This window comes from Trachypithecus francoisi, unplaced genomic scaffold (assembly GCF_009764315.1).
Source record: "Trachypithecus francoisi isolate TF-2019V2 unplaced genomic scaffold, Tfra_2.0 Lachesis_group2, whole genome shotgun sequence".
In the NCBI taxonomy this organism is placed as follows: Eukaryota; Metazoa; Chordata; class Mammalia; order Primates; family Cercopithecidae; genus Trachypithecus; species Trachypithecus francoisi.
The window spans coordinates 55090450-55114098 of NW_022681465.1; the positions used below are offsets into that span (position 1 = coordinate 55090450).

The 23649-nt window shown below is 38.8% G+C and overlaps 1 protein-coding gene and 1 long non-coding RNA gene across 5 annotated transcripts in view; one reads left to right on the forward strand and one right to left on the reverse strand.

Moving 5' to 3' along the window:
• Window positions 1-440: 440 nt before the first annotated feature.
• On the reverse strand, window positions 441-23512 carry ZCCHC9 (zinc finger CCHC-type containing 9). 2 transcript variants are annotated; one of them, XM_033179250.1, is made up of 7 exons: window positions 23496-23512; window positions 10487-10509; window positions 8046-8443; window positions 4821-4971; window positions 4507-4599; window positions 2289-2357; window positions 441-1032 (listed from the first exon to the last, which is right to left on the reverse strand). In XM_033179250.1, exons 3-7 carry the CDS (start codon window positions 8424-8426, stop codon window positions 914-916), a joined length of 813 nt encoding a protein of 270 aa, XP_033035141.1. In that variant the 5' UTR covers window positions 8427-8443; window positions 10487-10509; window positions 23496-23512; the 3' UTR covers window positions 441-913. The 2 variants fall into 2 exon arrangements, with proteins under 2 accessions (XP_033035141.1, XP_033035140.1); XM_033179249.1 differs by lacking the exons at window positions 10487-10509; window positions 23496-23512 and adding an exon at window positions 11524-11634.
• Window positions 11625-23649, forward strand: part of LOC117064966 — a 54900-nt gene continuing 42875 nt past the window's right edge. For all 3 annotated transcript variants that reach the window (XR_004429770.1, XR_004429771.1, XR_004429772.1), the window contains exon 1: window positions 11625-11906. This is a non-coding gene — a long non-coding RNA (uncharacterized LOC117064966). The remainder of the gene's footprint in view (window positions 11907-23649) is intronic.

Genomic DNA, 23649 nt, shown 5'->3' on the forward strand with positions numbered 1-23649 from the left:
TGTGAAATATATGTATTAAGTATGCATGAATTCATCAAATCAAACAAAGAAGCTAATGGGTCTCTGATTAGTGTTCTAATTCCATTATGGTGATATTTCCCTCTCACTCTGACTCATCTAAAACATGTGAACAAAATGCTATTAAGTTTATTATACAGTCTGTTATGTGCCATCATTCTGGTTAAGTAATGAAAACTGATTTTTGGCTAGAATTTCTCTCTTGAAAATCAAGGGCAAAAAAGAGCTGCTGTTAAATTGAGGTATTTCAATTTTAACTTTAGTAACTTGTAATCCTTTATGTCAAAACTAAAACAAAAACCAAATCCCTGTTTATTCTCATCTAGGATTCATAAAAAATCTTGTTTCCAAAGGGATTGTTACATGGATATTAACGAACAATGGCTATTTCAATCAAGAATCAAGTATTCAGAAAAACAAGCAATAGAAAATGCATTTTTATTCCATATTTTAAAAACATAGACTTTCTAGCAACTTATAAATTTCTATTATAATAATAAATTGATACTTTGAGCCAAGAAAATGATATAACCAAAAATTCATTTGTACCCTTTGTTTAGGAGTGTTTTACATTTATGCATAATTTTCCTTTTATAAAAGATGATTGTTACAATCAGGTATACAACTACTTGGTTATGTCTAAGTTCTGTCTCTTAAAATATATTCTTTTAGAGAATCCATTTAATCATCTTATTCTTTTCTTCAATCTTCTCCAAACAGTGGTAGAAGTACAATTTGATGGACAGAATAAACAAAATTGTTTTCGACCACACCCAGATCATACTGATATCTACAGTATAGTCCTGGCTACAAGGGAGCTCAACTCTAACTCGTGAAGTGGGCCTGGTTTAGAAAGTAATGATGAGGTGGTAACTAATGATAGTGCTAGTTGTTATCAAAAATTAACAACTTTAGGTATTTTTGTTTTGGGTTTTTGTGGTTTAGGTACATCCAAAATTTCTTCATAGTCTGCACTCATTCCCTTTGCCCAGCGACCGACTGTGACCATTCGCTCTGTAAAGGAATAGAAAAATCAGAATATGAGAAAAACAGTAATCAAATGCATCCACTCAGATCGTTACTGGTTTTGGAAAGGAACTCATTTTGACATGAATAATCACAAGGAGGGAAGACTCCATCACTAAAGGAAAGTGAGCAATTCTGTAATTGATTATAACCCTTGATTTCAGAGTACCACAGGCAATTTCTCATCCCAATTAGGGAAATGCAGCAACTACTTTGCAATGCACGAATTGACGAGAAAGCTCTTTCATTCTTTCCCAGAGTTCATCATTACAGAGTCAATGAATTCCAAGAGTCTGTAAACAGCAAGGCTTATGAAGCATCAGTTTTAAATGCATAAGATTCTACCTGTGAAATTATACAACATCTGCTTGTCAGTCTTGTCATTTGGGAAGTGGCAATCCTCCCAGGAGGGAGAATTCAAATTCCACTTCATCATTTCAATCTCACTGCCTACAATGTACTAAAGACTATCTTCTAAACAAGCTTGTAAACAAGAACTCTTGGTTTTCAAATTTAAATGTTAGGGATAAGAAGTAAGAATGAGCAGACTTATTTGTGTAGTGTTGTAACTATGTGAAATAAAAAGAAATGTGCTCTTTCCATAAGAAGCACTGCTGGGCTATCCTACTGCCTTCTTGCCTGCCTTCACACAGGATTACCATCATTCTAGTCCAGGCAAACTAATGTAATAATGATCTCCACTTCCTCAAAAGTCTGCCATGAATATCTCTGAAGTTTTTGATGAATAAGGCTAGTATTTCATCAGGAAGAAAATAGCCAGATTCTGTGTAGATAACACATTTTTAATATTTTTGGTAGTTTCTGCAATCAACTCTGAATCTTTTAGGTACATACAAAGCAAAGCATACATGAGGACACTCAATATTAAGACTATGGAAAGTTATTTCATATTTTTTATTTTCTCTTAGTGAATTCATATTTTTCTTAAGTAACAGAATTGGCTCTATTATATTAAATTCATTAGTTAGCAAATATAAATGCTTATGAATAAGATGTCTTATAAAGTCAGGGTCCCCTAAGGCTTACTGGTCACTTTTTTCCCCACCTATTCAGTTACTCAGTACGATGTGCGTCTGTTGCTGACAGAGATTAAGTGACTGCTACAGTAGGAAAACAGGTCTTAAAATCATTAGCATCCCAATGAGTTATTCATAATAAGTGCAGAATAAAATGCAGAGGAATATTAATCTCAGCCCTTCTAAGTAGAGGCCCAGAGATCTCACCTGAATTCTGACTTTCAGGGCAATCTTTCTTTAAATGTTCCACAGAGCCACAGAGTTTGCAGCCGCCACCTATTGAAAGAGCAAAGCCACTGAATACCATCTCATATTTACATGGGGATTTTAACATCTCAAAGCACTTTCACATCTTACTGGATCCTCACAACCTTGTCAGTTGTAAAAGTAGCTAGACCAGGAACATAGGGAGGTGCCACTATTCATATTAAGAATTCATTCTCCATTCCTTTTAACCTCACAGAGCAGTAAATTGTACCCACCCACTGCTTCTTGCACCTGGCCTTGAGAAGTAGGAAAATGAGTTATGATGGAAGGCATCAAGAGCTATTGCACAGAAGCCTGGATCTTAATGCTTAGACAGTCAAGAGTCTGTGAACCCTTGGACCTGTAAATAAAAGTTGTAAGCAGATGCTCTTTCCTGAATAGCATGTCAGATTCTCTGTCAATGGCCCAAAAACAGATTAGAAACTACTATTCTACTGTAGAGATCAGATGTGGGTAAGCATTTACAAAAGAAATAAAGTTAATTTTTGTTTCAGTGCCTTCCATTGGCCAGGCACCCTAACCCTATAAAAATGCCCATCTGCCTACTTTAAACATTTCAGAATTGTGAATCACAACACATGTGCTTTCTAAAATAAGTCTTTCACTTAATGATCAAACACTGTTGCTTAATGGTCAAGCATTATTTTGATTATGCTCAAAATGTTAAGTGACTTAGAAAAATGACCTAATCAGATACAAAGATACAAATCTGGCTGAATTTTCTTTTTTCCCCAAATCTTGACTTTATTTTCAATATAAAAAATGCAAATTTGGAAACCCACCCTACTTTTCCCCCTGACATAATGCTTTACCTCTTAAAAACAAAGTACTAATTCTATATACATCAAATGTACCATACAAAAATGTATCCAGTATTTCTATTGCTACCAAAGTGTTCTAAATTAAAACAAGTCACAGAAAGCCCCTTATTGTAAACAAAAGATTACAAGTTATAAAATCAAAGTACACACAGGCTAATCTGGCCAAATTTTCACATCTATGGGATCTACTCTCCTTGCTGCATTAAAACTTTTTTTTTTCATATCTAGTCACTTTGGTTGACCAGTGAAAGCCATTTTTGCTCACTCGTCATGTTAACTACCCATTTTTATAAGCTCAACACTGAAATGCACCTGAACATTTTTTAGGCCCTGGCTTCTTTATATGCCATAGTGAAAAAGAAGCACTTGAATAATACACTTTAATCTTTATTAAAACCTCTTTAGGCAAATATCATAATTCATCAACTCTAAGACACCATTGATTATAAGATGTATCATTATTGCACATACCTCTCAGAAAGAAAAACAGCTGTCAATTATGTGGGACCCACCAATGGTAAGATACATTCTGATTTCCAAGGGATTAAAATTGAAAAACTGTGCATCTTAGAATCAATAAAATATAGTTTTGTCAGCTCCATTCTATAGCTGAGGAAACTGAGATTGAGTTTGGTAAGTTGGCCAAAGCCCCCGAGCTAGTGAGTGGCGGTGCTGGCACTATAACCCAAGTCTGACCAACTCCAAAAGCTACGCTTTTTCACTGAACTTCTCCAGGGGGACACCCAGGACATGACACAAGAAATGTCTAGAGCCTGATGGCACCAGCCACCACATCAACAGATAACAGCCTCCTCCTTAAAGCTTTAGACCGCATAGACTTTACTGTGTGAACCTTAATTACCCAAGTTAAAGAGAAAAAAGCTACATAATCCCATGCCAGACAAATAACTAAGAAAAAAAATTCAGAAGCAAACATTACTACAGTATTGAATCGTGTACCCACCCTTCCACAAAAATGGTATGCTGGCTGAGGCTGAATATATAATACGATTTTAAAAACCTCATATTAGCTTGAGAGATATATAATCCCTCTGCTTCTATTATGTCTAAAAGTAGAAATGTATAATAGTCTCACAAATGATGAAGCAAGCACAGTTGGAAATACACACCTTAGTTTTTTCTGATTTGTTTTATTAACATATGAAGTCAAACTGCACAAAAAGCCCAGTACATATAATAGCACTTGATAAAAATAATGTAATTCTCAAGGTTTTGCAATTTATTCAAGAAGTTGTTCAAGAACTGATTGAGTGTAAACTAAATCACAACTGCACGATAACTCACCATTTCTGCTATATGAAGGTAACAGTACTTACCATCAGCATAGAGTCCTTTGGGATTATCCGGACAAGATCTAGACAGGTGGCCCATTTCTCCACAAACAAAACATTTTGCAAAAGGAAATTCGCCTGTAAAAATCAACAGTTCCTATTCAGTTGACAATACATATGGCAAGTCATAAAATTCACATTAACAATAAAAAATATTTTTACATAACTTAAAATTTAATCTCATATGATTTCCAAATACTAAGTGGCACACTCTTAACAAATTGTGTTAAAAATATACCCAGGGTGCTATTTATTGGCTTTCCCCATGAACAAAGCAAAAAACGGAAAGAAACACATACCAAGAGCCGGGTCGACTTTAGCTTTACACTTGGTTATTTCATGCTCTGTGGACCCACACCTGTAACATATCCCAGTGCCCATGTCTTGATTTTCAAGGGCGGCAGGGCAATCTGCAATTCCATGACCAGGTTTTCTACAATGGAAACACACCTGGGAAAACAAAATGTGGGTTGGCACACTGCAAAACTATACCAGTGACTTTATTAATTGTTATCAAAAACATATTTAAAACATTTCTCATCTTATTTAGCTTTTTCTGAAATCTCAATATTGTATTTGTAGAAAAAAGGTTTCATACATTCCTAAACAATGAGATGTCCTTTCCGTCAGAGGGTTTCCTTGCTTTTGAAAACCTCAATCGATAAATCTATCAATCTCAGGAACAATGTTATATATGTGGCTTTGTAGAAGGCAATTGCTTAAATGAATTGAGCAAATATGGACTATTCGTTTTATAACTGGAATGTCTGCAGTAGAAAAATGGCGTTTTCTATAGGAAATGGGCAGTGGCTATAAAAATTATCACTCAAAATTTGTATTTGTGTATAATTATATACTCAAAAATTTTTAAAAATTAATATATTTTTTAAAGTTCACATAATTAAATGAATTTGGGTCAAATGTTTCCATTCAAGTTATGATTCAAACCATAAGATATATTTCATAGCAAAAAGTATATCCTTGTTTTTGTACCCTAAATACGCTTTTTTTTTTTTGAGATGGAATCTCGCTGTCACCAGGCTGGAGTGCAGAGTGGCGTGATCTCGGCTCACTGCAACCTCCGCCTCCCGGGTTCAAATTATTCTCCTGCCTCAGCCTCCCAAGTAGCTGGGATTACAAGCACGAGCCACTACGACCAGATAATTCTGGTATTCTTAGTAGAGACAGGGTTTCACCATGTTGGCCAGGATGGTCTCAATCTCCTGACCTCGTGATCCACCCGCCTCAGCCTCCCAAAGTGCTGGTATTACAGGCGTGAGCCACCACGCCCGGCCATACACATTCTTTAATATTCAGAAATAGGTTTCATTTTTAGAATATATACGCAATACATTTTAAAGGAATAATGTACTCTGAGATGAATTATTTGGCTCCAACATAAAACAGAGCAATGGTTAGTTATTTACAGAAATTTGAAGAATTTTTTTGCTGCAATAAATGAGAACATCAACCATAATGAAAAATGGCAGATATTTAAACTATTTTATTTAAGCTGGAAAAAGATATATATATTTCTCGAATAATAAATAGTCATTTAATTATGTTTTTCAAAATAAGCACAGGTTTTTTTAAAAAGCAAATTCAACCGGCAAAATAAAACATTTATTTTGCAACTCTGTCCTTTTTTCCTACTTAATAAAATATTGAAAAAGAATGAGTCCCTTTCAATTCTTCAGTAACTTGTACATTTAGAATGAGCTGGTCCAAAAACAAGAAGCTGCATTTATTATACAAATGCAGCAAAAGCTACTGCTAAAACCTGCATCACCACTATAGGAAGTCTTGGCTTGTTGGTGAAGTCAAAGTGGTCTCTATTAAGCTGAGACTACTGCCTTAGTTCACAGCCTTCTCCTTTAAAATCTAATCATCACTTACTACAACATTTTTGAATGGTCCTTAAGTTTAATGTAGATGGGAATGTGAAGCGCTGATTGTAAATTTCAATAGCATAATCAGTTTATTAGCATTTAAGGACTGATGCTTAGTATAAGGTATTAAAAAAAATAGCAAGGAAGTAAATTAACAACAGGTCACAACAAGCCATATACTGTTTATATAGCACTCCCCTTTTTAAAAAACAATATCCTTCCCCACTTAATTACAAACATAATGCTTAAGAGATCATAACAGTAAATGTCTTCAAATGGTATGCAATTCACCATACTGCCTATGTCAACTAAACTAAAATGACTTAAAATATTTAAAAATAGTTAACTTAGACAAAACTCTATCCTGATACCAATAGAAATGTTATCCTTTCTATCCATATTTATCCATAAGGAATGTTTCATCAGTATTATCTCTAAATAATTATCTTTAAATAGAATAATGCATAGACTAATCTTGCAAACAGCCAAAAGACACATTTAGAGGCTGTTAACATTTCAAGCCTGCATTGGTGCAAACAGTGCTCTACATATAGTAATACTAATAAAAAATAAAAGTATAACTAGCAACAAGTCTTCATTCTTATGAAGTGGCGTGCTAGGAGACTTGGGAAACTCACTTAGAGAAGGGAAAAATAATTATAGCGAGTATTTCATCCCCTTTGCCTGACATACTTTAAAATCTAGCGCTAGGCATTACAGAAAGAAACCTGCTGCCCCCAGCGTTCCTCTGAATGTAATATGGGGGAGGGAGGAAGCAATGACTAGGGAGTGTCAAGGACTTTTAATTCTATTACTCTGCTCTAACTAGTGTGGCTCCTATGTACCTCTTTCCTGTGCTTCAGTATTTCATAGATAAAGAACATCCTTTCCAAGTAATAGGGACCCACACACATTTAATCTATTGTACTTTATCTTCTTCATAATTTTGACGTTTTCTCAATGCTAATTTGAAAAAGGGGCTATTGGAAGGTGAGGATAGGTTTTGGTTTTTTTGGAAGACAAACTCTCGTATTGTCACCCAGACTGAAATGCAGCGGTTGGTCACATGGTTCACTGTAGCCTTGACGTCCCAGGCTCGATCCTCCTGCCTCAGCTGGCAGTAGTAGCTGGGATCACAGGTGTGTATCACCACACCTGGCTAATTTTTTTTTTTTTTTTTTTGGTAGAGATGGGGTCTCCCTATGTTGCCCTGGCTGGTCTTTAACTCCTGCGCTCAAGTGATCCTCCTGCCTCAGCCTCCCACAGTGCTGGGATCACGGGCATGGGCTACCACATCTGGTCTATAACATAGGTTTTGAAGTCAGGCTGGGTTTGAATTTTACCTCTGCTACTAGCTAAGTGGCTTTCACAAGTTATTGAATCTGTCTGCACTTCAGTGTTTGCCATCCATAATATGGGAATAATGCCATCACCTTTGCTGTGTTGTTGTGATAATTAACCAGTACATCATGTGCCTAGCATATATGTGCTAAAAAAGTACTAGTCCTTAAAATGATGCTCTATGAATCTGGGACATAATGGTAACCAGACCCTGCTAAGATATATCTGTATGTGAGTATAAGAATAGTTTCCAGCTAAATAAAGTAAATAACATGGTAGAAGCGATGCTCTCACCATTGCATTTTTCTTTGCCGCTTGTCTTTTTAATCTTCTTTCTTCCCGTCGACTGTCTTTCTTTAAAGCAACTGCAATTTCTTCCTTTACTTCCTCACTGTCTGTTGCTACAATTTGCCCATTGTGAACCATCTGTGAATTCTGTCTTAGGTATTCCATGAATCCATTCACATCTTCATTTAAGTACTCCTTTTTCTTTTTCTTTTTATGTTTTGCTTGGGGTGCATCATTTTTGAGGGATAGCCTATTGGCTTCAAGTTGTTTATGCTTTGGTAGGTTTTGGCTTGTTCCCTCAAAGGATCCCTTCTTCATGTCCTCCCATGATGTTGCAGGCAAGGGTCTCTTGTTACATGTGGTACTAACTCGGGCCCACCTGGTCATAATTTCATCACAGGTACCTTATCAATTTTTAAGACAAGCATGGGTGGTTAGTCATCAACAACAAAAACAGCAAAACTAAAGAGACATGCTATATCACTATATCTCACATATGCCCATATGTTAAACTTTTAATTATTAAAACACTTTTTACTTCAGTTAGATATCTACATACATATTTAATGCTATAATATGCTGCACAGACATGCTTCTAATATAAATCTACCACTTACCAGAAAAGCTGCCATACCAGTTAAAAAAGTTGTGCTTAAAATTGAAAAATTAAGAAATCAAATTTTCATAAAATATAAATCAGTAATATAATGAATGCAATTATTCCTTCCACATTCTGCAGTTTTCCTGTTTATTTTCCTCAAGTCCCACAGCTACTTTCTCCCAATCGTCTTGCTTAGTCTGCCATTTCAATGCAACAATTTGCATAGCAAATTACTAAGTATACAGAAATCATGTCCTTTAATATGAAGTTTGTTGAAATTTCCTGACAGAGTTATAAGTAAAACATAAAAAAGTGTTTACTATCACAGGGTGATCCCAGGCTTCCTCTCTTACTAATCAAGGTATAAGCGACTTCCAGCCCCGTGATTTCAATCATCTTCGATTCTATTTAAATTATGATTTGAATCATAAGATACATTTCACACCAAAATCTGTATCTTGTTTTTATAGTCTTAATACCTATGCTTTAATGTTCAGAAATACTTTTCATTTTAGAGCACATACATACTTTAAAGAAGTAATTTATCCTAACACTAATTATTTGGCTCCAACATAAAACGGAACAAAGTTTTGGTCACTTATATCCTAGTAATTTGGAGGATATTTTTTTTCCTGCAATGAATGAGAACATTCAGCCATAATCAAAGATTCATCAGCTACAGTCACATAGTACATAACATTTAGGTCAATAGCGACTGCACATATGATACTGGTCTCAGATGATTATAATGCAGCTGAAAAATCCCTGTTGACTTTGTAGCCCTCATAACTTGTAGTCTAACACATTACTCATGTCTGTGGTAATGCTGGTGTAAACACACCTACTGGACTGCCAGTCCTATACAAGCACAGCGTTTACAATGATGTACTGTACATAATACTAGATAATTATAAGTATTCCAGAAAAAGGCAGTTATCATAGGAGATGACAGCTCCATTCATGTTACTGCCCCTGAAAACCCTTCAGTAGGATAAGATGTGGAGGAAGAAAAGAGTGATACTGATGATCCTGACCCGGTGTAGCCATAATGTGTATGTCTCAGTTTATAATAACAAAAAAATTTAACAGGAAAAAGCTATAGAATACTGTAAGGGAATAAAGAAAACATTTTTGTATAGCTACACAACATATTAGCGTTTTAAGCTAAGTGTTATTACAAAAGAGTGGGCTGGGTGTGGTGGCTCACGCCTGTAATCCCAGCACTTTGGGAGGCCAAGAAGGGCGGATCACGAGGTCAGGAGATCGAGACCATCCTGGCAAACATGGTGAAACCCATCTCTACTAAAAATACAAAAATTAGCTGAGTGTGGTGGCGCGCGCTTGTAGCCCCGGCTACAGGCGCGGCTACAGGTGTGCGCCACTTGGGAGGCTGAGGCAGGAGAATCGCTTGAACCCGGGAGGCGGAGGTTGCAGTGAGCCGAGATTGCGCCACTGCACTCCAGCCTGGGTGACAAGAGCAAAACTCTGTCTCAAAAAAGAGAGAGAGAGAGAATAGACTCCGTCTCAAAAAAAAAAAAAAAAAAGGGTCAAGAAGTTAAAACTAATTTAAAAGTTTATAAAGTTAAAGCACAGTAAGCTAAGGTTATTACTTTAAACATTTTTAAATAAACTTAGACTAAGCATACAGCATTTATAAAGTCTACAGTAGTGTACTGCAATACCCTAAATATCCTAGGCCTTCACACTCACATACCACTCACTGACTCACTCATAGCTACCGACAGCCCTGCAAGCTCCATGCTTTAAGTGCCCTATTCAGGTGTACCATGTTTTCTTTTATACCTTATTTTTACAGTATCTTTTCTACGTTTAGATACACACTTATCATGCTTTTAGAACTGCCTACAGTATTCAGTAGTCATACTGTACAGGTCTGCAGTCTAGGAGCAACATGTTATCCCATGCGGCCCAGGTGTGTAGGTTTGTTATGTAAGTACACTATGATATTCACCCAACCACGAAAAGGCCCAGCCATTTCTCAGAACTATACCAGTTGTTAAGGGAAGCATGGCTGTTTTAAGCCACCACCTTTGTTGTTGTTGTTGCTGTCGCTGTTGAGACGGAGTCTCACTCTGTAGCCCAACCTGGAGTGCAGTGGGCCATCTTGGCTCACTGCAACCTCTGCCTCCAGGGCTCAAGCGATTGTCGTGCCTCAGCCTCCGGAATAGCTGGGATTACAGGCATGTGCCACCACGCCCAGCTAATTTTTTGTATTTTAGTAGAGAAGGGGTTTCACCATGTTGCCCAGGGTGGTCTCGAACTCCTGACCTCAGGAGATCCGCCCGCCTCGACCTACCAAAGTGTTGGGATTACAGGCGTGAGCCACTGCGCCCGACCTAAGCCATCACCTTTTAAGACCAGCATCCCTCGCAATCCCCCAAGTCTCAGCATCTGGTAACAGAAAGATCCCTTCCACAGAAGCTGAAGGGTGGACCCAATGAATTGGTGTAAGATGCTCCATGCCACTTCACGAGCGCACTCTTCGCCGAAGTTTATGCGACTGTCCCAGTGGGGACCGAAGCTGTTCAAAACGAAATGGATTATCCTTCCCCTGCGTAAGTGGGAAGTGGGAGGCTCTGGGTTATCAGGAGCATGAAGTAGGAGAGCCGGGCGGCCCACTCACAGGATTCCAGAGCGGCTGGACGCGCAGCCCCCAGCAGCCGGAGCCCAACAGCTGAGGCCGACACCCCTACATAGCCCGAGCAGCCCGCGCTCAGCCAGCTCAGGGACCCAGCGGGCTAGGCCTTCTGTCCTCCCAGCTTCCCATACAAGTTCCGCCAGGCCAGCGGGAACGAACAACACACTGCAGTTTTCAAGGCTGCAAACCTCCCCTCCTCCCTGCGCTGCGGCGCAGCTTCTTACCGCGCACGAATCCCCCAGAGCAGTCGAGTTAGCGAGCCAGGAAAGACCACCCTCCTGCGGCATTGGAGACCGGAAGCACATAGTGCCCGAGAGCGCGTCACTTCCGGCATCACAGGCGGTCTTTAGGAGCGGCTCGTGGGCGTTGAGATTGAGCTGAGTTTGCGGCGAGCTTAGTGATGGGATGGGGATGTGCAGGGCGCCGACACAAAAAGATGAAGCGTTCAATCCGTGCTGTCTGAACTCATAGTGTAGTAGGCGAGAGAGACGGGAGGATCGGTAGGGTGGGAGATGCTGGAGAGGCTTCCGTGAGACTGGATAAGAAAACAAAAATCTGGTGAAATTGGCGGCAAGGAGGGAGTTAAGGACATTCAGGCAGAGGCAAGGTAAAGACGCGGTGGGAGTGGGTCACTGTGATAAAAGTCTGAAAAGGACATTTTGGGGCTGTCTTGGGTGAGAGGCAGTGCCTCATGTCCCCTCTTCAGTGCTCGTTGAGCATTAAAATGTTAACACTTGGTAGCCAAACAAGTTCTCTTTTTAAGAGGAAAACCCTAGAATCCTAAACGGCTCATTTTCTTTAGCGTGTTTCCAAATGCATACCACCACCAGCTGTGCCTAGTGAAAAAATGCGATTTACCAGGACCACTACTCTCAACAGTTTGCTCGATTCATTTAGCCTTTTGAATATTTGTCCACTTATTTTATCTTTATTGGCACCTCCTCCCTCGTCCCATGTTGTACCTGTAGTTCTACAGCTGCTCTGGGGATTCATTCTGCCCCAGCTCCCTCAAATCCATTTTCTGTGCCGTAGGAACGGAACTTTTGAAAATGTAAGTCGTATTACTGCTGTACTGCTTCAAACTCTGCCATCGCTTCCCATTGTTTTTAGGATGAAATTCAAACTCCTTGCGAAGTCCCTGCCTACTTCCCTAGCCTCATCTTGCACAATCTCTCCTTTGAGCACCGTGCATAGGATCTTTCTTCAATTTCTCAAATGCCGTGTGTTCCTTGCCGTCTCCAGGCCTTTACATTTTCTGTTGTCTTTGTATGGTACTCCTTTTCTTCTTCCAGTTACTTTCTACTCACCCTTCAAGGCTTTAAATATTTTATTCTCAAGAAAGCCTTCCAACCCCCTACTACCCCCATACAGGACCAATCCCCTACTGTGTGCTCATGGCAGTCTATGCTTTCTTATGACACTTTTCACATTTGTAATTACATTTGTATTCTCATTGCCTGGTACATCGTTGGTGCTCGCTTCGTATTTGTTTTTTTGTTTTGTTTTTTGCGAAGGAGTTTGGCTCTTGTCGCCCAGGCTGGAGTGCAATGGTGCGATCTCAGCTTGCAACCTCTGCCTCCCGGGTTCAAGCGATTCTTCTGCCTCAGCCTCCCAAGTAGGTGAGATTACAGGTGCCCGCCACCACGCCCGGCTAGTTTTTGTATTTTTAGTAGAGACGGGATATCGCCATGCTGGCCGGGTTGGTCTCAAACTCCTGATCTCAGGTGATCCGCCCGCCTTGGCCTCCCAAAGTACTGGGATTACAAGCGTGAGCCACTGCGCCTGGCCCTCGTATTTATTAAGTAAATGAGGAATAAGTACTTTGCGATGTTTATTTAAAGCAAACTAGAAAGTGGCCCAGTTTTCTTTAAGAGAAGGGATTTTAAAGTCAATGCTGTAGGAATGTTGAGATTTGGTTTGGTACATATCACAAATATCCTTAGGTCATATGGTGGAGAAAGTTTTCAAAGACAACAAACAACAGCACCTTCCAGCTCTTGAAGATAGGGAACTTCCTAAAAGATATGTGGTAGTGCTTCCCATACTGTAATGATCTCAACCAGCTGGCTTCAGGGTAGTGACATTTCATGAAGAGGTTTTATCTTTTGTAGATGCCAGGTACTTGCACAAAACATACCACTAGAGGGCGCATTTAACTAAAATTTTCTTTTTATTGGTATATTGCATTTTAAACTGTAGGTCGTTCATTCTTGGAAGTAAAGGAACATTCCGATTTCTTTTTGTAGCAGTATGTCCAATAAAGATTTGTAGTTGAGTAAATAGGGCATAGAATAAGTCCTTTGAAATTCGGAGGAAACTATTGCTACTAATAGCTAACTTTACTGAACATTTTATAGGTGCCTGCAGTATGCTTAATGGTTTGCATTCATTACCTAATTAGTCCACTCAGTATCCTGTGAGGTTGGTGCTATTATTTTCTCCATTTTGCAATGAGGGAATAAGTTCACAGAGCTGACCTAACTTATCCAAGCTCACACAGCTAATAAGAGGTAGAGCCAGGATTTGAACCAAGATCTCAGTCTAAACCTGTGTGCTCTGCTACTTTGAAATACTGCAGAGGATTGTTTGTCTACTTGATCCACTTTAAAACACTTTACTAAGTTATCCTGACCGATGTTCGATTTTTTTTTTTTTAGAAAGTATTTTACAGTTCAAGGGATTATGTTTGTATTCAATTTTCCCATCTTATTGAAATACTGTAAATGTATTTTTTATAACAATATCATCAGCAAGGTAAATGTTAAATAAGAAATTCTGGTCTTCCCAATTTTCCTACTGCTGTTTCTTTTCCAGTCCTCAAATTGCTGATCTATGTATTATGTTTTACAGCTTCATTCACTGGGAGAGACAGTGGAGTGTGTTTATTCCATATTACCAGGAATTGGAACCACTACCATTAGAATTTTATATCTTCATTCTTGCCCAGATTCTCTCCGGATAATAGGCGCTTGGCCACCCTAGATGAAGTGACCAGTAGGCGATGAGGACTAGAAGTGTCCAAGGCCCAGTCTGGGTGGACCGTCCCTCTAGCTGACTCACATAATAGAGTGAACAGCCTCCAGGCAGCCAGTTTACCTATAGAGCAATTTGAAATGGAGAACAGTGGATCTGGAAAGGAAGGCTGGGATGAGATTTTTCCAAATTAAAGTGTTTTTAAATGTGAAATTACAGTGTTCAAACTTTATCCATTAGAGCTTAAGCAATGAAGAACTGTTGATAGTATTTTAGATCATACAGGAGATCCCATAAAATAGATCTGGAAAAGAGGGTTGTGTACGGAAAACTGTAGCTAATGCATTCTCTGGGCAGTTATTGAATTGTTTATAGTATGCAGAAAAATACAGCAGAAGAGAGAGGAAAAAAATTAATGACCCTGCTGTTGGAAATAAAAAGATCCAGACCAGTGACATTCTGACATCTTAAAAACCTGTCAGTGATATTTTTAACTGCTTTAGGATCCTTACAATAAGGCTCATGAGTAATAGAATTGTGAGGGTTTTTTCTTTATACATAATTTTACAGATGTTGTTTAATGGGTGTGTATTACATTTAGAATCATTATTAAAGAGTTATTTTTAATCCATGGAGGTTTTGACACAGCACATGAGAATTTCTAATTATAGATTCATAGAAATACGTACCTTTTAAAACCCTATCTTCTTGTTTTACAGATCAATAAATTTAGTTTCAGAGAAGTTAAGTGATTGCCATAGAACACAATGCTAGTGACTGAATTTTGCTAACTTGCACATAGAAATGGCTCTGTGCTTTCATTTGCATTGTTGGTTTTCTCAGTAACAAAGTTACGAGCAATACTGCTTTATTTCAGAAGTGAAAGAAAAACTACTGGAAGTGTGGAGCAGGAGAAACCTATTAGTGGAAGTTGCTTGAGGTTCCTAGGCAGTAAGGAATAGGAATAATATAAAGTTTGTGTTGTCCTCTGAAAAAACTTGAATCTCTTTCATATTCTTTGCTTAAACATGGCAAAGAATAGTGTTGGAACACTAATCACAGAAATGATGTATCCTTCTGACTCATCTTACCGTCTTCTGTTGTATTTCTCAAATTTGAGTTCCTAATCATGTGTTTGAGTGCTTAGGATGTTAAGTGCTTCAAATGAATACTTAAATCTAAATTACAAACAAGTGGCAAGATTTTCAAGTTCTCCTTTATTCTCTGAAATGAGTACTTCTTCCTCCTCATGTCTGAGGAAGTCATACCAGATTACGGGCCTTAGACTGTCCATTCCAAGGAACAGTGAGAGGTCGTATAGTTACAAATGGAATTCTGTAAAAGAGGATAGGTGAGGAAAAAGCTCTTTTTGATATCTACTATGTGCCAGTACCTTAAGTGCTAGATATATGCAAATGACAGAGAGGTCCCTGCCCTTAAGCAGCCAAGAGCCTGTGAGAGTAAGACAGATTAAAACCACTAATAAACTGATGTTATAAATAGTGAGGGAATTATGGTGGTATACAGATTACAGATAAAAGAATTCTTCCTGGGAAGAATCTAAAACTTCCTAGGAAGTTTTAGAAAAACTTCACAGTAGGATGTGTTGCAGACAACTGGAGAGAGGGATCATGGAGGTGAGGAGGAGTCAGTAAAAAACAAATACATGTACTCAATCTAAAATCCTCTCCAATAAGCTGAAATGCTTTTGCAGATAAGACTGACACACACTGACATACACACAAAAAAGAGATAAAAATTTATGCTAGTACTTTATAAAGGTCAAAGTGAACATAGTATTTCATACCGATTTAGTAACTACTATATAAAATAATCTACCAGTAATTCTGGGTAAAAACAGTACAGTAATTAATGATTTCAGATGAACTAATTTAAGAGGACCACAAACAAGGAAAAACATAACCTGCCCAAAACTATGGCATAGCAAATAAATGATCTTAGGAAATGAGGCCCCACAAATATTTAAGAAACATTTATGGACCAAGAAAATGTAGAAAGTCATATTTGTATACATTCCGGAAGATGTGAGAGTCCAATGGTGAGCTGTATGAAGATGAATTGGACACAGTTCATACTCCCAGAGGAATCTAGTAAAGAAGACAAACAGGGCCAGGTGCGGTGGCTCACTCCTTTAATCCCAGCACTTTGGGAGGACAAGGCAGGCGGATCACCTGAGGTCAGGAGTTCGAGACCAGCCTGACCACCATGGTGAAACCTCGTCTCTAGTAAAAATCCAAAGAAAAAAATTAGCCAAGCGTGGTGGTGGGCACCTGTAATCCCTCCCACCTGTAATCTGGGAGGCAGAGGTTGCAGTGAGCAGAGGTTGCAGTGAGCTCTGTTGCACTCTAGCCTGGGTGACAAGACTGAAACTCTGTCTCAAAAAAAAAAAGAAAAAGAAAAACAGATTTTAAATTCCTCAAGGAGCAAATGAAGGAGTGAACTTTTGCCCAGGCCAGCTTAATATGGAAGTCACCAGCAAGTTTTCAAATAGGAAGATTAGCTACACTGGGTCTGTGTGACTTTTAGATCTGTAAACAGTGTATCTTGGAGAAGGACAGCAAACCAGATAGAAGGGCTTGTTTTTATTTATTTATATATATATAATTTTTAAAAATTCTTCTTTTAAATACTAAGAAGGACTTCTAAGACCTAATCCTAAGGTACCAGTACTCAATCTACATGTGTTGCCACTTTTCCTGTATTGGCTGTTTGTTTTTAAAACTGAAATTTAGAATGGTGGATTTTAAGCATTGTGGATATGCTTAATGCCACAGAACTGTACACTTAAAATGACTAGTGGTAAATTTTATGTGTATTACCATGATATAAAAAAAATTTTTTTTAAACTGGTGTTTAACCATTTTATGAGTAGTATTTTCTTGATTCTCTTGAAGCTCAGTTTTACATCTTTCTCCTTTATTTACTACTTAAGTTGCTCTTAAATTTAAGAAATGTGCAATTTGTGAAACACAGCCTTCTTAAGAATGTGCATGTTTGTTCCATGGGTATATTGCATGATGCTGAGGCTTGGGGTATGATTGATCCCATCACCCAAGTACTGAACATAATACCTAATAGTTTTTCAACCCTTGCTGTCCTCCCTCTAGCAGTCCCCAGTAACTGTTGTTGCCATCTTTGTCCATGAATACCTAGTGTTCAGCTCCTACTTATAAGCGAGAACATGTGGTATTTGGTTTTCTGTTCCTGTGTTAAGTCACTTAACATAATGGCCTCTAGCTTCATCCATGTTGCTGCAAAAGACATGATTTGTTTCTTTTTATGGCTGCATAGTATTCCATGGTGTATATGTACATATTTACTTTATCCAATCCACTATTCATGGGCCTCTAGGTTGATTTCCATGCCTTTACTATTGTGAATAGTGCTGCAGTGAACATATGAGTGCATGTGTCTTTATAACGGAACGATTTACATTCCTTTGAGTACATACGCAGTAACAGGACTGCTGGGTCAAGTGGTAGTTCTGAGTTCTTTGAGAAATCTCCAAACTGCTTTCCACAGTGGCTGGTCTAATTTACATTCACACCAACAGTGTATTAACATTCCTTTTCTCTGCAGCCTCACCAGCATCTGCTGTTTTTTGACTTTTTTTTTTTTTGAGATGGAGTCTCGCTCTGTCGCCAGGCTGGAGTGCAGTGGCACGATCTTGGCTCACTGCAACCTCCGCCTCCTTGGTTCAAGTGATTCTCCTGCCTCAGCCTCCTAAGTAACTGGGACCATAGGCACGCACCACCATGCCCGGCTAATTTTTGTGTTTTCAGTAGAGACGGGGTTTCACGATGTTGGCCATGATGGTCTTGATCTCTTGACCTCGTAATCTGCCCGCCTCGGCCTCCCAAGGTACTGGGATTACAGGCATGAGCCACCGTGCCCAGCCTGTTGTTTTTTGACTTTTTAATCACCATTCTGACTGGTGGGAGATGGTATCTCATTGTGGTTTTAATTTGCATTTCTCTGCTGATTAGCGATGATGAGTATTTCTTCATATGTTTGTTGGCCACTTGTATATCTTCTTTTGAGAAGCGCCTGTTCATGTCTTTTGCTCGTTTTTTAATGGGGTTGTTTTGTGCTTGTTCAATTGTTTACATTCTTTATAAATTCTGCATATTTGACCTTTGTTGGATGCATAGTTTGTGAATATTTTCTCCCATTCTGTAGGTTGTCTGTTTACTCTGTTGATAGTTTCTTTTGCTGTGCAGAAGCTCTTTAGTTTAATTAGATAGTCCCACTTAAACCAATTTTTGTTTTTGTTACAGTTGTTTTTGAGAACTTAGCATACATTCTTTTCCAAGGCCAGTGTCCAGAATGGTGTTTCCTAGATTTTCTTCTAGAATTTTTATACTTTGAGGTCTTACATTTAAATCTTTAATCTATCTATTGTTAATTTTTGAAAGGTACAATCCAGTTTCATTCTTCCACATGTTGCTAGCTAGCTATCCCAACACTATTGAATAGGGAGTCCTTTCCCCATTGCTTTTTTGCTGTTGTTGATTTTCTTGAATATAAGATGATTGTGCAGCTTTATATCTGGTTTTTCTATTCTATTCCCATTTGTCTCTGTGTCTCTTTTTGTACCAGTACCATGCTGTTTGGGTTACTGTAACCTATTAGGATAGTTTCAAGTCAGGTAATATGATACCTCCAACTTTGTTCCCTTTGCTTAGGATTGTTTTAGCTATTCCTACTCTTTTTTGGTTCCATGTAAATTTCAGAATAGCTTTTTTCTAGTTGTGTGAAAAATGACATTGGTAGTTTGAATCTGTAGATTGCTTTGGGCAGTATGGCTACTTTAATGATATGGATTCTTCCAGTCTGGGCATGGAATGTTTTTCCATCTGTTTGTGTCATCTGTGTTTGTAGTTCTCCTTGTAGCGGTCTTTCACCTCCTTGGTTAGATGTGTTCTTAGGTATCTCTCTCTCTCTCTCTCTCTCTCTCTGTGTTGTACATGGGATTGCATTCTTGAGATGGCTTTCAACTTGAATGTTACTGGAATATAGAAATGCTACTGTTTTCATATGTTGATTTTGTATCCTCAAACTTTACTGAAGTTGTTTATCAGTTCTAGGAGCTTTTTGATGACAGCTTTAGGGGTTTTTTGTTTTTTTTTTTTTAGACAGACTCTCGCTCTGTCACCCAGACTAGAGTGCAATGGCGCAATCTTGGCTCAATGCAACCTCCACCTCCCGGGTTCAAGTGATTCTCCTGCCTCAGCCTCCTGAGTAGCTGGGATTACAGGCATGCGCCACCATGCCTGGCTAATTTTTTTTTTTTTTTTGTATTTTTAGTAGAGTTGGGGGTTTCACCATGTTGGTCAGGCTGGTCTCGAACTCCTGACATCGCGATCCTCCCGCCTTGGCCTCCCAAAGTGCTGGGATTACAGGCGTGAGCCACCACACCCAGCCAGCTTTAGGGATTTTTAGGTATACAATCATATCATCCATGAAGATAGACAGTTTCACTTCTTCTTTGCCTATTTGGATGCCTTTTCTTTCTTTCTCTTGCCCAATTGCTCTGGCTAGCACTTCTAGTACTGTGGTGAATATGAGTGGTAAGAGAAGGCATCCTTGTCTTATTCCAGTTCTCAAGGGAAATGCTTCCAGTTTTTGCTTGTTCAGTATGATGTTAGCTGTGGGTTTGTCATAGATGGCTCTTATTATTTGGAGTATGTTCCTTTTGAGAGAGGAGGTGGTTAGGGGTTGGCTAGGCAATTAGGGAAGGTCTTTGGAGAAGAACAACACTTACGGGACCACAGCTGCACTGCCCCTGTTATGTAGCAAGCAGGTGGAAATGTGGTGAAGAGCTTCCTCTTACACCAGGATGTTTGCCCAAGAAGGGAGTGTCCCAACTTAGGCGCAGGTGCAGTAAATAAACGTAACGTCCTTAACTTGACCCAGCTCGTTATATATACATAATTAACATGATATCTGCATGGTACTTCACCACCCCCTGCCAAGTGGGCTTTTCTGTGATGTTTATGGGTAATAACGAAGATGGAGTAACTTTGGACAAGAACGCACCTGTGCAGAAAGAAGTGGGATCAGGAAGCAACCAGGACGTAGAGGGTCGTGCAAGATGCAAATGAGAAAAATGCCCCTGGAAAGGGGGGACAAAAACCCCTGGGGACAAGCCCATAGGCATCAGCCCACTTTCAAGTCTTGCTGCTGAGAGCTTTTCCTGTTGCTTAATAAAAATCTATGCCTTACTTACTCTCTGGTGTCCATGAACCTCATTCCTCTTGGTCATGGGACAAGAATTTGGAACTCACCGAACTATGGGAGTGAAGGAGCCACAACACCTTAATGCATAGTTTCTTGAGGATTTTTATCATGAAGGGATATTAGATTTTATCAAAAGCTTTTTTTGTGTGTCTGTTGCGATGATTATATTGTTTTTGTTTTACTTCTGTTTATGGGCTGAATTGCATTTATTGATTTGCACATGTTGAGCTAACTGTGCTTTCTGGGAATGAAGCCTATTTAATCGTAGTAAATTAACTTTTTATGCTGTTGTATTCAGTTTGCTAGTATTTTTGTTCAGGATCTTTGCATCTGTGTTCATCAGGGATACTGGCCTATAGTTTTCTTTTTGTTGTTGTTGTGTCTTTGCCAGGTTTTGGTGTCAGGGTGATGCTGGCTTCATAGAATGATTTAGGAAGAGGTTCTTCCCTGATTTTTTTTTTTTTTAAATAGTTTAAGTAGAATTGGTACCAGCTCTTCTTCGTATGTCTAGTAGAATTCTGCTGTGAATCCATCTGGTCTGGGGCTGTTATTGGCTTATAGATTTTTTTTTTGTCACTGATTTCAATTTCAGAACTTGATACTGGTCTATTCAGGGTTTCAATTTCTCCCTGATTCAATCTTGGGAGATTGTGTGTTTCCAGGAATGTGTCCATTTCCTGTTGATTTTCTAGTTTGTGTGCATAGAGGTGTTCATAATAGTCTTTGAGGATCTTTTGTATTTCTGTGGGATTGGTGGTAATATCACCTTTGTCCTTTATTTATTTAGAGACAGGGTCTTACCCTTTTGCCCAGGCTGGAGTGCAGTGCCATAATCATGGCTCACTGAAGTCTCAACCTCCCTGGGCTCAGGTAATCCTCCCACTTCAGCCTCCCAAGTAGCTGGGACTAAGTGCATGCCACCTTGCCTAGCTAACTTCTGTAGAGACAGGGTTTCATCATGTTACCCAGGCTGGTCTTGAACTCCTGGGCTCAAGTGATCCACCTACCTTGTCCTCCTGAAGTGCTAGGATTACAGGCATGAGCCAACATGCCTGGCCACCTTTGTCCTATCTAACTGTGCTTATTTGGATCATCTCTCTTTTTTCTTTGTTAATCTAGGTAGTGGTCTGTGATCTTTTTTATCCTTCAAAAGACCAATTTTTGGTTTTGTTGATTCTTTGTATGGACTTTTGGGTCTGAATTTTGTTTGGTTCTGCTCTGAAATAACTAAAATTTATTTTCTTCTGCTAGCTTTGGGGGTTCTTATTTTTCTAGTTCCTCTATGTGTGATGTTAGGTCATTAATTTGAGATTTTTCTAACATTTTGAGTATAGTTTTTGCTATATTTTAGATATTTTGGTGTGTTGTCTTTCTATTTTCATTTCTTTCAGAAGAATTTTTTGATTTCTGCCCCAATTTTCTTGTTTACTCAAAAGTCCTCTGGGACTAAGTTGTTTAATTTCCGTGTAATTGTGTGGTTTTGAGCGATCTTGGTATGGTTGGTATGATTTTGATTTTTTTTTTTAGTTTATTAAGACTTGGTTTATAGCCGGTATGAGGTTGATCTTGGAGTATGTTTCCATGTGCAGATAAGAATGTGTCTTGTGGCAAACTGAAGCAGGAACACAAACCAAATACTGCATATTCCCATTTGTAAGTGAGAGCTGAACAGTGAGAACACATGGACACAGGGAGGGGAACAGCACACACGAGGGCCTGTCGGCGGGGTCAGGGGCTAGGGGAGGAAGAGCATCAGGAAAAATAGCTAATGCATGCTGGGCTTAATGCCTAGGTGATGGGTTGACAGGAGCAGCAAACCTCCATGGCACACATTTACCTAGGTAACAAACCTGCACATCCTGCATATGTATCCCGGAACATAAAATAAGAATGTATATTCTGTGATTGATAGGTGGAGTATTTTATAGATGTCTGTTAGGTCCAGTTGGTCAAATGTCAGTTTAGAATTTCTTTGTTAGTTTTTTACCTTGATGATCTTTCTAATGTTGTCAATGTGGTGTAGAAGCCTTCCACTATTATTGGGTGGCTGTCTTAATTCTTTTTGTAGATCTAGAAGTACTTGTTTTATGAATCTTATTGCTCCAATGTTGTGTGCTTATATATATTTAGGATAGTTACGTCGTCTTGTTGAATTGAACCCTTTATCATTATATAATGCCCTTCTTTGTCCTTTTTTTACTGTTGTTGGTTTACAGTCTGTTTTATCTGATATAAAAATAGTGACCCCTACTCTTTTGTTTTCCATTACATGACAGATCTTTTCCCAAACTTTTACTGAGTCTGTGGGTGTCCTTATGTGTGAGATTGGTCTCTTGAAGACAGCAGATGGATAGGTCTTGCTTTTCTAATCCAACTTGCCATTCTGTGCCTTTTAAGTGGGGGCATTTAGACCATTTACATTCAGGATTAATATTGATATGTGAGGTTTTGTGGATCCAGAATTTTAAATGTCTATTTCCTTCCCTGTGCTGAGAGATATGGCCATGTTACCTTCCTGAGATTGTCTAATATTGCATTCTGTTACTTGCTGGGCTAATATTAAAGGACACATTGATACCTGACAAATATTCATCTTTCCTTGCCAACTTCATATATTGCAGAATCTTATAGTAGCCCTATTCGAAGATGGTGGGACTTTCCATCCCTATCATGGAATGGGGAATATATTCCTAGAAAAAAGGGTTTTTTTTGTTTTTTTAAATTGGGGCCTTTTTGGCTTAGAAAAGTGCTAACAACTTAAAAGAGGGAAAAAACAACACCTCAGCAGTATAATGAGAAAATTTGGGATTAGAGAAAGATGTTTTGTTTCTATTTTTAAAAAGAACAGGATGGCAAAAGACAGATAAGTTAATCTCTTTTTAATTAAACTAAAGCAATAGGCCATTTAAGTGAATATGGAAGCGATGTGCCAGGGAGTGTGTTACTTAAAAAACATCTTGAGGCTGGGCGTAGTGGCTCACGCCTGTAATCTCAGCACTTTGGGAGGCTGAGGCGGGCGGATCACCTGAGGTCGGGAGTTTGAGACCAGCCTGGCCAACATGGTGAAACGCCATCTCTACCAAAAATACAAAAATTAGCCAGGCGTGGTGGCAGGC